Source organism: Dryobates pubescens, chromosome 3 (genome assembly GCF_014839835.1).
Source record: "Dryobates pubescens isolate bDryPub1 chromosome 3, bDryPub1.pri, whole genome shotgun sequence".
In the NCBI taxonomy this organism is placed as follows: domain Eukaryota; kingdom Metazoa; phylum Chordata; class Aves; order Piciformes; family Picidae; genus Dryobates; species Dryobates pubescens.
In genome coordinates, this window is record NC_071614.1 from 45,719,355 (window position 1) to 45,733,530 (window position 14,176).

At 45.1% G+C, this 14,176-nt stretch overlaps 1 protein-coding gene across 5 annotated transcripts in view; it reads left to right on the forward strand.

The window, feature by feature from the left end:
* PLCB4 (phospholipase C beta 4) overlaps nt 1-14,176 on the forward strand; it is a 229,744-nt gene that overhangs the window by 133,152 nt on the left and 82,416 nt on the right. For all 5 annotated transcript variants that reach the window (XM_054180088.1, XM_054180091.1, XM_054180090.1 and 2 more), the window contains one exon: nt 7,344-7,423. In XM_054180088.1, coding sequence (XP_054036063.1) covers nt 7,344-7,423 — 80 coding nt within the window. The remainder of the gene's footprint in view (nt 1-7,343; nt 7,424-14,176) is intronic.

Here is a 14,176-nt window from a genome sequence, read left to right on the forward strand (position 1 = left end):
GGAGGTTCAGGCTGGATGTTAGAAAAAAGCTCTATACAGAAAGAGTGATTGCCCATTGGAATGGGCTGCCTGGGGAGGTGGTGGAGTCGCCATCACTGGAGGTTTTTAGGAGAAGACTTGACGGGGTGCTTGGTGCCGTGGGTTAGTTGCTTGGGCGGTGTTGGATTGGTTGATGGGTTGGACGCGATGATCTTGAAGGTCTCTTCCAACCTGGTTTATTCTATGTATTCTAGAGAGGCAAAAGCCCATTTAGAGCTTAGACTGGCCACTGCTGTGAAGGACAACAAAAAATACTTTTATAAATATATTAATGGCAAGAAGAGGGGCAAGGACAACCTCCACTCCTTGGTGGACATGGAGGGGAATATAGTAACTAAAGATGAGGAAAAGGCAGAGGTACTTAACACCGTCTTTGCTTCAGTTTTTAATAGCTAGATAGGTTGTCTTCCAGACAACTGGCCTCCTGAGCTGGCAGATGGAGCAGTATAGTTCCCCTACAATCTGGGAGGAAGCAGTTAGAGACCTGCTTAGCCGCTTGCTTCCCCACAAGTCCATAGGACTGGATGGGACCCATCTTAGGGTGTTGAGAGAGCTGGCAGATGAGTTAGCCAAGCCACTCTCCATCATTTTTCAACAGTCCTGGCTCACTGGAAAGGGACCAGATGCCTGGAAGCTGGCCAACATGATGCCCATCCACAAGAAGTTGGATGGAGGGTCCAGGGAATTACAGAACTGTCAGCCGGACGTCAGTGCCAGGCAAGATTATGGAACAGGTCATCTTGAGTGCAATCACACAGCACTTAAAGGATAGCCAAGGGATCAGGCCCAGCCAGCATGGATTTAGGAAGGGCAGGTCCTGTCTGGCCAACCTGATCTCCTTCTATGATCAGGTGACCCACCTGGTGGATATGGAGAAGGCTGTGGATGTGGTCTACCTGGACTTAAGCAAGGCCTTTGACACCGACCCATACAACAAACTCCTGGCCAAGCTGTCAGCCCATGGCTTGGACAGCAGCACTCTGTGCTGGGTTAGGAAGTGGCTGGAGGGCCGAGCCCAGAGAGTGGTGGTGAATGGTGCCAGAAAGGGACCTGGGGGTACTGGTCGATAGTAGGCTGAACATGAGCCATCACTGTGCCCAGGTGGCCAAGAAGCCCAATGGTATCCTGGCCTGTATCAGGAGGGAGGTTGTAGCCAGGTGGGGATTGGTGTCTTCTCCTAGGCACCCAGCATCAGAACAAGAGGACACAGTCTCAAGCTGTGCCCGGGGAGGTTTAGGATGGATGTTAGGAAGAAGTTCTTCATAGAAAGAGTGATTGGTCATTGGAATGGTGGAATCACCATCACTGGAGGTGTTTAAGAGGAGACTGAATGGGGCGCTTGGTGCCATGGTTTAGTTGATTGGATAGTGTTGACTGATAGGTTGGACTCAGTGATCTCTGAGGTCTTTTCCAACCTGGTTAATTCTATTCTATTCTCTTCTATTCTAAAGCATACACACATTAGAAGTGCTGATGTGAGGTCTTAGTACATTGTTTGTAGGCTGCCTGTCTAAAGTTGGTCCAGTAAAACTGTTGTGATTCAGAAACCTAAATCTGAGCTTCTTGTCTTACCTTATCCCCTTTGCAATGTGTTAAGGACTTTAACCTGAGTCAAGTGAGTTCTCTTTACATTTTTATCACTGCTGCATATCAGAAATTAATGTGTCCTGACAGTTGTTCTTTCCCAGTTCCACTTGTGCTGCTTGGAAGGACCATCTTTCCAGCTTCTACAAGAATGTTCCTATTGCCCTGCTTGTAGAGGACTTTATGTGAACCCTTCTAATTCACTTGAAGAAAGAGCCATAGCATTAAACTCCTATTGCCTGTTTAGGGGTGAAGTTCATATCGGTGTTTAAATAATGTGGTTCTGGAATCACAGAGTCAGCCTGGTTGGAAAAGACATCAGAGATCATCAATTCCAACCTATTACCCAACACCACCTGACAACTAGATCATGGCTCCAAGTGCCACATCCAATCTTTTTTTGAGTGTCTCCAGGGATGGTGACTGGAAAGTGCTGATGCCCACCATTCTTCTTGTTTTAGATAGAGATGGGAGCAGCCACAGGAGAGACAGAGTGGAAAGGAGGGTTGTGTAACCTTTAACATGGGCATAGCTGGATTTGATAGAAAATAGGTGTTTTCTACAGGTGTGCTACTCGCTGAGACAGTGAAGCACTCATTGATGGCTAACCTGGGAGGTACCAAGCTTGTATAGCATGTGCTGAAATGCTTTATTACACATATGCTGACAAACAATGTAAAGGTGAAATGAAAGCTTTAATGTACAGCTAATAATACCATGGTGTTGAAGATGACTACAGTTAAAAGTATTTCATTTTGACAATCTTAAATGTCTCAGCTTTTCAACTCAAAGAGTAGTATTCTTTTTTTTAATGGTTTCAGTAAGGTGATGCACTTTGGGCTCATAATTTTGCTACTGTTTCTACTATATGGCTCTTTCTTACCCCCTCCCACCCCCCCAAAAAAAAATCTTTCAGTTAACTTTTTTTTTTCTGAAACAAACTTAAATATTTGTCCAAAGCATATTGCTAGGAGTGCAATTAGAAAGTAACAGAAGTTTCCCATGGGAGTATCCCAGAGGCACATTACAGAAAAGTTGTTTTCTCATAGCTTTGGTTTGCTTTGATATTTCAAAGCAAAACTTTCGAAGAAACCTGCAGAACATACTTGGACAAAACTCGGGGAGTCTACTGCTGTTCTGTGTCCCACTATGTTAGTATATGCCTTGTGTCTCATATCTTACATCAAAAATCTTTCTAAGCTATGACTGCCTTTAAAGATAGGGCCACTGCTTAAGTGAGTGTGCCAAATATCCAATACCATGTTCTTTAGAGAAATCTGCATATCCTAGCCAGCATGCAGATAAGTGTCTGTAATTTTGCCTTCTTGTGTTCTTTCCTGGCTTATGCCACCGTGGAATTACCAGTGAATTGAAAACTTCAGCCCTTGTTCTGTGTAGCCAGGAATTGATTTCAATGTATAAAGAGTTTATGTTTTTACTAGTTTGTATACAAGGGGCAAGAAGGGCAACAAAGCTGATGAGGGGCTTGGAACACAAGCCCTATAAGGAGAGACTGAGGGAGCTGGGGCTGCTTAGCCTGGAGAAGAGGAGACTCAGGGGTGACCTTCTTGCTGTCTACAACTACCTGAAGGGGGGTTGTAGTCAGGCAGTGGTTAGTCTCTTCTCCCAGGCAACCAGCACCAGAACAAGAGGACACAGTCTCAGGCTGTGCCAGGGGAGGTTTAGGCTGGAGGTTAGGAGGCGGTTTTACACAGAGAGAGTGATTGCCCATTGGAATGGGCTGCCCGAGAAGGTGGTGGGGTTGCCTTCGCTGGGGGTGTTCAGGACGAGGCTTGACAGGATGCTTGGTTGCATGGTTTAGTTGATTAGGTGGTGTTGGATGATAGGTTAGACACGATGATCTTCAAGGTCTCTTTCAACCTGGTTTATTCTATTCTAAAAGCAGCCAGTGTGAGTTTTCCAGGCACTTTCAGAGTAGACCTCTCCATTCTGGAGCAGAAAGCTTTGTGGAGAGGTGCAACAGTCTGGACACATCAGGCAACTCCTAATCCAGGGTGCTTGAGGGACCCTCAGCTTTAAAGTCAGAAGTCCCTTTTAGTGTTGTAACAGAATTTCACAGCAATGTCCTCCAAGTCTGCACTTCAGTTGTTCAGGTAGGGGATAGTTTCTACACTGTCCTATGCTAGAGGTATTGAAATTTTCATAGAATAGAAATGACTTCTGAGACATCTGCATTGAGAGAAGAGGGACATCTACTGGTTACTGCACTGTTGAGTGAGGGCAAGGTGCCAGGGAGTCCAGTCAGGCCAGGTCTGCCTTGGTAAGAGCTGGGAAACATACTATTCTCTGTGGGTTTCCTAAACTTCCAGGCTGTCAAGGCCTTGACTCTGACAGTCAGTCACAGGCACTGAATACCAGAACCAGAAGGCCATGTCTCCTTGCCCTTTCAGTTTTCCCAGTGCACTCTACTTAACTGAAGCAACTGTGGAGGGACTGCACTGAAAATGTGAAGGTAAAGTTGCAAAAGATCTGGAGTATACTGACCTGGATGTCCTAGACATGGATGACCTTGTCTAGGATTTCATGAGCTGTAGATTGTGATCATTTTTAGCCTTTCATAATTTTTGCCCTTTTTAACCCTCATAAATGAAAGGTTGATGGCTAAAAGAGACACCTGAGAGGTCAAACTTGTGTGCCCTGCTGCTACTGCCTGCGTTTCTTCAATGGACCCCAACTAACACAAGGTCACTAAGTGCCTCAGAAGCATTTGAGAGCCTCTTTGATCAATTTTTCTTGCACTTTCTCCTTGCAGAGATATTTGACAATGTTGGATCTTGTTAGAGAAAAACAACACTGTTTATTCCAGCTGGCAGTGTACATAGATTTAGTCTGTATGTAGGGTGTATTTTGGTTTTGGTTGTTTGTTGTGGTTTTTTTTCTTTTCATGGTAATGTTTCTCTAGGATTAGATAGCAGTACCCAGATTCCACTTCTGTGTGAATATGCAATAATTCCCAGTATGAAGAGAACCATTCAGAGTTAACATTGGCAGACTAAAAGTACTGAGTCATATTCTGAAATCTGAAAACCTTTAGCTCTAGCATCAGTGAGAATCAAAAACACCCTGTATTTCTATTAAAAACATTATGTAACTACTTTCTGTAAGACCCAAGTGAAGTGTTTCCGATCTACCTTATCACAGAATTTCATCTTGTTATAGGATTTTCCTTCTTTGGAGAGGTAGTGATTTGGAAATGCTGAGCATGAAAGAAGAGAATTGAGGATCTTTATCACTATTTACTTACACAGGTTTACATGTCTTCCAGCTATATCTGTAGAATAAGGAGTGCTGCTGTCATAGTGTACAAGCAAGGCTGTGGTTATATTCTTGATAGCATGTTAACTGAGAAAAATCTGAGCTGCTCTTTCATCCCTCTCCCATGGTCAGCAGACAAAAGTATGTTAAATCTAGGAATGGTTTGTTACCAGCTTGACATTTGTCGGGCTTTGGATATTTTGTTGATATCTGTGCACTGTATCACAGTGTCTTCAAAGGCTTTGCGGGTCGGAAGGACCCCTGGCAGACGGTGAGAGCCAGCAGGGCTGACTTCTCTCGAGCTCGTTCGGGATCGTGACATCAGCCGCGGGATTTTTAAGACGCGTCGGGGCTGAGCGCGCGATGCCATTTTGGCTGCAGGGCCTTCTTGCCCAACTGCACCTGCCAGGGCAGCGACAGGTTACAGAAGCCTCTGTGGTAGCTCAGATAAATTATAGTATTTAGGTGAAATATAAATGATAGTATTTATAAATATAGTATTTAAATAAATCAATTATAGTATCTAGGTGGATTTTTTTTTTTCTGACAACTAACAATAAACCCCCTGAACCGTGGCAACAACTCGGCCAAAGACTATGAGAAAATCAGTAGGCACCCAGACAGATTTGGTGCATAAGCATGTAGGTGTCCAGGCTGCTAGCTGCAGAGAGTGCTGGAGCCTGGCACTTGGAATGGAGGGGGAAGGGGACAACACCTGTGTCAGGTGTGACCAGGTGAATTGTCTCCTCAACCTGGTGGCTGAGCTTAAGGATGAAGTCGCTGAGCTAAAGGATGAAGTGGCAAGGCTCAGGACTATACGGGAATGTGAAAGAGAGATATGTGGGAGCAGGCTTTGCAAACCTCCCCTGTTGAGGGAGGCATCCCCAGAAACAGGGAGGGATGGATACAGGTCCCTGTTAGGGGAAGCAAGGGGAATCCATCCTGGCCCTCTCCCTCTCCCCCACTGCCCTTGCATAGTCAGTATGAGGCCCTGCAGGCCGAGGGCAATGTGGATGAGAGGGTGGAAGAGGAACCATCTAGGGAGATGCCTAAGGCAAAGCAGTCCCCACCAATTATAAGTACCAGCATCGTAAAGAAAAAGAGAAGGGTTATAGTTTTGGTGACTCTCTCCTGAGGGGAAGAGAGGGACCCATATGTTGTCCCAACCCATCCCATAGGGAAGTGTGCTGCCTGCCTGGGGCCCAGATAAGGGACATCACAAGGCGTCTCCCTAAGCTAATCCAGCACACTGACTATTACCCATTGCTGGTAATCCAAGCTGGAAGCAATGAGATTGATAAGAAGGGCACCAGGATGATTAAAAAGGAATTCAAGGCCCTTGGACAATTGATTGATGGGGCAGAAGTGCAAGTGGTGGTGTTCTCAGTTCCCTCACTGGCAGGGGTATACACTGAGAGGAACAGGAGAACCCCTGCCATCAACAATTGGTTCAAGGGATGGTGCCAGCAACAGAATTTTGGGTTCTTTGATCAAGGGGCAATCAACCAATGGACTGCTTGCCTTTGCTGGCAATAATCTGTTTTAATAGTGCTGTTGATGATACGTTGTGGTAGTTTGGCCCACCAGCATTAACAAAAAAACCTTGGCTCACTCAGTTGGGAAAGCAAATGGAAGCTATATTTACAAGTAATAACTATACTTTACAATGGACTGCAATGAATATGTACAAATACACAGTATTTGCAATACTCTAAAGGTATTTACAATCAGAAAACAGCATGGACACTACCCTCCCCCCCACCCCCCCAAACCTTCTGGGACCCCAAAAGGAATGGGGGTAACTTCTCTGCTTCTCCCCCCAATCTCCCCCCAATCTCCCCCCAATCTCCCCCCAATCTCCCCCCCTTTTTGTCTAATTAGAAGAAACGAGAAAGAGATGTTAGAGAGTTCTGCTAGCTTGAAAAGCATCGTTAGTGCTCTTATCTCAAGGTTAGGCTGATAAGGTCCTTCTCCAGCAAAGCAGAGCAGAAGCAGCCAGAGAAAGGAATGAAGTGGGATGTGAGATATTGCTAGGGGCACATCTCACATCTGGCCAATGAAATTTGTTTAGAATAATCTTTTGTTTTCCTCTTTACACCTAACTGTGGATTTATTTATATTTCTCCACTCTTCTACTTGAAAATCTGCAATTCACTTTTAAAGGCATAGCCTGAAACTGCCACATAGGTGTAGTACTTGGAAGAACAGAAAGCACTGTCTCTTTGTTTAGTGAAGGATAAAATAGTAAGGGGCAGAACGTGCTGGTCTTTTCCATGGTGTTATAGGCTGTGAATTGGGTAGGTTTTTTCCTCAGGTTAGGTTATTAACATTATCCATAGCTGCAAGGAAGACTAGTCTTCCCCAATGACAGTTTCCTGCTTCTTCCCATCTTCAGTTTTGCTAATGTGGTGGTTTTGTGTTTTTTTTTTTCCTTTTGTCTCCAGCAATGGGTAGAAGGGCTTGGATCCATCATACATAACTTCAGAGCTAACAATGTCAGTCCAATGACGTGTCTTAAGAAACAGTAAGTTGCTTTCATTCCTACTCTTTCTCCTTTATTTTCCTATCCTTGTATCAACTTCCTTTTTGGAATTAAAAATTAATAAAACCAAAGTTTTTCGTAGTTCAACATTTGCAACCACAAAAAAAGTTTTAATAAAGAAAACTTTTATATTCGAGTTTTCTTTCATTGTGATAAGGAGGCTCGAGTCTATATCCGGCACCTGCCCAGGAAAAACTGCAAAAGACTGATAACTGTTCATTTGATTTATTGATACTGGATGTTTTAATTATTGTCTGGTTTGCTATTTAATTGATGCATAGGCAAACAAAACCCCATGAGTCTTGTCTTCACAGCTGTGTTAATTGAGGTACTGATTCTTCTGGGATGCTCTTGCCAGTTAAAGAACTGTTGTGCCTCAAGTCCTAAAAGGTTGTAGAAAAACGATTTTATTACAGAACATTTCTGTGGTAGGTTGAGAGAGGGCTTAGCTCTCCCTCCTCCACAGAGTAAGAAACCACAACTAGCCCAGTCGAAAGAGCAAGCTATATATTTACAAGCATATATGGAAAGCAGGTTATATATAACACAATATGTACAGGTATTTACAATATATACAGAAATACACAGCAAAGAGAAATAACACAACAAAAATCCCTCCCCGAGGGAGGGATCCCCTCCTTGGAACCCCCTCTCTCCCCCCCTACCTCCCTTTTTCCCCAAAAAGGGGTTAGAGAGAGAGAAAGGCAAGTTACTAAGGAAAGGAGTTGTTAGTACGCTTCAAAAGCCCATGCAGGATTAGTTTTTGCTTATCTGAAGGCCAACTCCAGCAGTTCGCAGAAGAAGCAGGCAGGGAGAACAGGCTGAAACTTCCCCCCCCCCCCCCCCCCGTGGTAGGTTGAGAGAGGGCTTAGCTCTCCCTCCTCCACAGAGTAAGAAACCACAGCTAACTCAGTCGAAGAGCAAAAGCTATATATTTACAAGCATATATGGAAAGCAGGTTATATATAACACAATATATATAGGTATTTACAATATATACACAGAAATACACAGCAAAGACAAATAACACAACAAAAATCCCTCCCTCAGGGAGGGATCCCCTCTTTGGAACCCCCTCTCTCCCCCCCTTACCTCCCTTTTTCCCCAAAAAGGGGTTAGAGAGAGAGAAAGGCAAGTTACTAAGGAAAAGAGTTGTTAGCAAGCTTCAAAAGCCCATGCAGGATTAGTGTTTGCTTATCTGAAGGCCAAGTCCAGCAGTTCGCAGAAGAAGCAGGCAGGGAGAACAGGCTGAAACACCAAACTCCCCCAACTCCCAAACCGAACAGAACTGAGGGAAAAAAAAAAAAAAAAAAAAAAAAATTTCCAACCGCTTCACAATCTAAAGCTGAATTTTTGTTTATCAACCAATGAAATTCGTTTAGAATATCAGAATGTTTTGGTTCTAGTACCAAAAACATTAGCCAGTGTGTTCCAGCAGTGTTTGTTCTTAAAGGCACAGCCTCAAACGACCACAGTCCACCCCTTTCTAAACAATTTCATTGGCTGTTCGTACTGTCCATCCAATCCAGAACAATATTTACAGTTCGTAAGTTAAGTTCATCGTCCATTCCGGCTATACTCAGATGTAGATGATTCAGAAGTCCAAGAAAATCCAAAATCAAGAAAATGGAAAACAGTTTGTCTCTCCGCAGACGAAGCGAAGAAAAAGGGAAACAGGGACTCAGGGACTCTCAGTTGACTCAGGGCTCTCAGGGTTCTCAGGGTTCGTGCACCGTAGATTCCTCAGGGACTCTTTCCTTTGGACGCGCTGTAGCTGTACAACAGTCTGAAATTAAACTCTCTCAGCTAAAGTTAAATCTCTTTGTGGAATACACTGAATTTCACCATTCTCTTGCATTACCCAATAAGTGTGACCCGGACCTTCTGCTGAAACCACCCCTCGGACAGGTTTAGCCTCTCCTGAGGGCGAAAATACCCAAACAGTTTTACCTAACAGATTCTTTTCCCTAACAACAGGAACTCTATCACCTTCTACTTTCTGTAGCAGATCAGAATGTGCAGGTCCAGCTCGGTTCACTGAACCTCTACTGTTCACCAGCCAGGTTGCTTGTGCTAAATGTTTCTCCCAGTTTTTCAAAGATCCACCTCCCATGGCTTTGAGAGTGGTCTTCAACAAACCGTTGTAGCGTTCAATCTTCCCTGCAGCTGGTGCATAGTAAGGAATATGGAAAATCCACTCAATACCGTGCTCTTTTGCCCAGCTCTTTACAAGGTTGTTCTTGAAGTGAGTTCCGTTGTCTGACTCAATCCTCTCTGGAGTTCCGTGTCTCCACAGGATCTGTCTCTCCAGACCGAGAATGGTGTTGCGTGCAGTTGCATGTGGGACTGCGTAAGTTTCCAGCCATCCAGTGTTTGCCTCTACCATAGTAAGCACGTACTGCTTACCAGAACGAGAACGTGGTAGAGTGATGTAGTCAATCTGCCAAGCTTCACCATACCTGTATTTGGACCATCTGTCACCATACCACAAGGGCTTAATTCTCTTTGCCTGCTTAATAGCAGCACAAATGTCACAGTCATGGATGACTTGTGTGATGGCATCCATGGAAATGTCTATGGATCTGTCACGAGCCCATTGGTATGTTGCATCTCTGCCTTGATGTCCTGACGAATCGTGAGCCCACCGAGCTAAGAATATCTCACCTCGGTGTTTCCAGTCGAGATCAAGTTCAGAGTCCTTGTCTACTTGAGAAACTCTTGCAGCTAGATCTGCCTGATGGTTGTGCTGCTGTTCCTCAGTAGCTTTGCTCTTGGGAATGTGAGCATCAATGTGTCTCACTTTCACTGGAATTCTCTCGATTCGATCAGCAATGTCTTGCCACAGTTCAGCTGCCCAGATGGGTTTTCCTTTCCTCTGCCAGCCATTCTTTTTCCAGTTCTTTAGCCAACCCCATAGAGCATTGGCTACCATCCATGAGTCGGTGTAGAGATATAGCTTTGGCCATCTCTCACGTTCAGCCACGTCGAGAGCTAGCTGGACAGCTTTTACCTCTGCAAACTGACTGGATTCTCCTTCTCCATCCTTCGCCTCTGCAACTCGGCGTGTTGGACTCCACACGGCAGACTTCCACCTTCGCTTGTTCCCGACGAGACAACAGGAACCGTCTGTGAACAAAGCATATTTCTTTTCATCATCAGAAAGGTCATTGTAAGGAGGAGCTTCCTCAGCACGAGTTACTCTCTCCTCTGGAGGTTTAGCACAGTTGGTATCTTCAGGCCAACTTGAGATCACCTCCACCAGACCAGGTCTTTCAAGATTTCCCATTCGAGCTCTCTGTGTTATCAGGGCCATCCACTTAGACCAGGTGGAATCTGTGGCATGATGTGGTGTGGAACCTTTGCCTTTGAACATCCAATTCAAAACTGGCAATCTGGGAGCTAAGAGAAGTTGTGACTCAGTTCCAATTACTTCAGAAGCTGCTTTCACTCCTTCATAGGCAGCTAGAATCTCTTTCTCTGTTGGAGTGTAATTAGCCTCTGAACCTCTGTAACCTCGACTCCAGAAACCAAGAGGTCGTCCACGTGTCTCACCTGGAGCTTTTTGCCACAAGCACCAGGTTGGACCATTGTCACCTGCAGCCGTGTACAAAATGTTCTTAATGTCTGGACCATCTCGCACAGGTCCCAGACCCACTGCTTGGACTACTTCTTGCTTTATCTGGTCAAAGGCTGCTTGTTGTTCAGGTCCCCAGTGGAAACTGTTCCTCTTTCGAGTCACATCATACAGAGGTTTCACAATCTGACTGTATCCAGGAATGTGTAGTCTCCAAAATCCCACTATCCCCAAGAAACGTAGAGTTTCTTGCTTGTTCGTGGGATTTGCCATGGTAGAGACTCTATTTACCACATCCACTGGAATGTGTCGGCGTCCATCCTGCCACTGCACTCCCAGAAACTGGATCTCTGTGGTAGGACCTTTCACTTTGTCTCTCTTGATGGCAAAACCTGCATTCAGGAGAATGTCCATGATTTTGTTACCTTTCTCGAAGACTTCCTCAGCAGTTTTACCCCAGACGATGATATCATCGATGAACTGGATGTGTTCTGGAGCACCACCTTCCTCCAGAGCATCATGGATTACTGCATGACAGATGCTGGAGCTGTGGATCCAGCCCATTGGCAGTCTGTTGAAAGTGTACTGGATTCCTCTCCAGGTGAAAGCAAACTGAGGCCTGCATTCCTCTGCTATGGGAATAGAGAAGAAGGCATTAGCAATGTCTATGGTAGCATACCATTTGGCCTCTTTGGATTCCAGCTCATACTGGAGTTCCATCATGTCTGGTACTGCTGCACTCATAGGTGGAGTTACTTCATTCAGGGCTCGGTAGTCCACTGTCAGACGCCAGTCTCCATTCGGCTTTCGCACAGGCCACACTGGACTGTTGAAAGGTGAATGAGTTTTGCTGATGACTTTCTGACTCTCCAACTGACGAATCAGATTCTGAATGGGCAACAAAGAGTCACGGTTGGTTCTGTATTGTCTGTGATGCACAGTCCGAGAAGCAACCGGCAACTTAATGTCCTGAATCTTGTGTTGTCCCACAACTGCAGATTCATCAGAAAGCTCAGGTCTAGCAGACAGCTTCAGTTTTTGTCCATCAATTTCTACAGAAGCTACTCCAAAAGCCCATTTGTAACCTTTAGGGTCTTTGAAACGCCCTTCTCTCAGAAAATCAATTCCCAAAATACAAGGTGCATCAGGTCCGGTCACAACTGTATGCTTTTTCCATTGTTTACCAGTTAAGCTTATATTAACCTCCACTTTACTTAACTCTTGAGATCCACCAGTGACTCCCAGAATAGTTATGGACTCTGATCCCTGATAATTTGATGGCAATATGGTGCACTGAGCTCCTGTGTCAACCAAGGCCCTGTACTTCTGAAAGTGTGAAGTGCCAGGCCACTGGATGTACACATCCCAATAGATTCTGTTATCTGTATTACCCCTCTCCTCCCCCTGGCGGGAGGCAGGGCACCCCTAGTTATGGGGAACATGTCCACAGGTGCAACGAGCACACTGTGCAGTGTTAGAACTGGAGCCACTGTTGGAGCTACTAGAGTTGTCCTGGGGAACTGTAGAAGTAACAGCTACCCTTCTGGTATTGCTACCTCGGGTTCTGCCACTTTGCAGTTCTCTCAGTCTCCTGAAAAGATTAGAAGTTGGTTGACCATCCCACCTGTTCATGTTCTCACCAAACTGATCACGCAGGGTAATCCAAATAGTCCTACGTGACTGCCTTGGTGGTCTGTTTTGGTTTGATCTGTTTTGGAATGACCTCCTTGGAGGATGTCTATTCCTCACAGATGAAACCTGTACCCACCTGGAGGAAGAATTGGAATCATCTCTTTGTGCCAATTGGGAGATGGTGTTTTTAAATTCATCCTTCAGCTCTTTCATGCAATTCTCCAGTTTTCCAGACAGAGTTTCAATGGCTGAAACCAAAGAAACACGTGTCATGCTATCATCCAATTGTCTCAATTGATCAGTGAATTGGCCAACCGTAAGAGGAGCTCCACCATAATTTCTTGCTACAATTCTGCTTGCCAGAATGTTTGCATAATTAGAAGGAGCAAGCTTGATGAGCTTTTTAGCAAGACCATTTCCTACAGGAACATCATCAGGATTCAGAGATTCATGTTCACCATAGAGTACCTCTCTAACAGCAAATTCTCTCAGATGCTTGATTCCCTCATCTATGGTAGTCCAGGGCTTAGGATTCCATGGAAGATCATCTCGGGAAGGGTATCTCATGAGAACCGCCATTAGAAGGCGTATCCACAGATTAACCTTACCGAGAGCCTTGCCTAGATGTCTATCTATTCCATTATCCTTTGAGAGAGTTCCTAGCTGGGCTGCTGACTTGTCTCCAACCATTAGAGCTGGAGCACCTGTATCATAGCATCTACCAAGCCAAGCGAGAACTGGCTCCTTATCTGCTCTGAGATAGTCTTTTCTTACATTTCTAAGCTCCTCCCGGGGTGAAGAGCAGTCGGTTATGTCATCTTGTTGCTCTTCTGCCTCCTCTTCCTCAACTTGTGGTCCAAACAACCTTTCTGTCACTCTCTCAAGGATCCCTTTAAGCTGAGAGGCACCACCACTAGCTGCTGTCCTACCAAGAGATGCATCTCGATCCTCTGATGATCTCAATAACTCAGCTATATTTTTAAGACAGATTTTCTCTTCCTCCCCAGCAGAAGAACCTTGCTGTGCATCCCCGTCAGCTCCTGAATCAGCTTTAGTCTTACCCTTCCTTGTTGTTAAAACTGCTACTTGCTTTACTGGAGCTGTGTTTGGGTTTCCAGCTGCCTTATTATCAGAAGCTGATAAGCTTTGAGACAGATTAGCTGCTTTGGAGGACGCTTCCGCTCCTGCCATGGAAGAAGGAGGAAATGACTTTGCCTCGTTAATGGTGGCTGCCTGGGACACAGGAGCCGCCATGTTTGGGGCTACTGTAGCCCCTGGCTGCTTGCCAGAATCATCACCATTGCTATTCAGAGCTGCCTTGCCGATTGACTTTTTAGCTTTATCTTTAACTGACACAGATTCTCCATTATCATCCTCACTGGATGTTCCTGAAACAGAGCTAGGGTGGCGTTTTCGTCTCTTTGTCCTCCGTCTAATAACAAAACATGCCTTATAAACTTTTCTCTCCCGGTACAGTGTCACTAGCAAATACACATTACTTATCACCAGCAGCAGGACTACACACATCA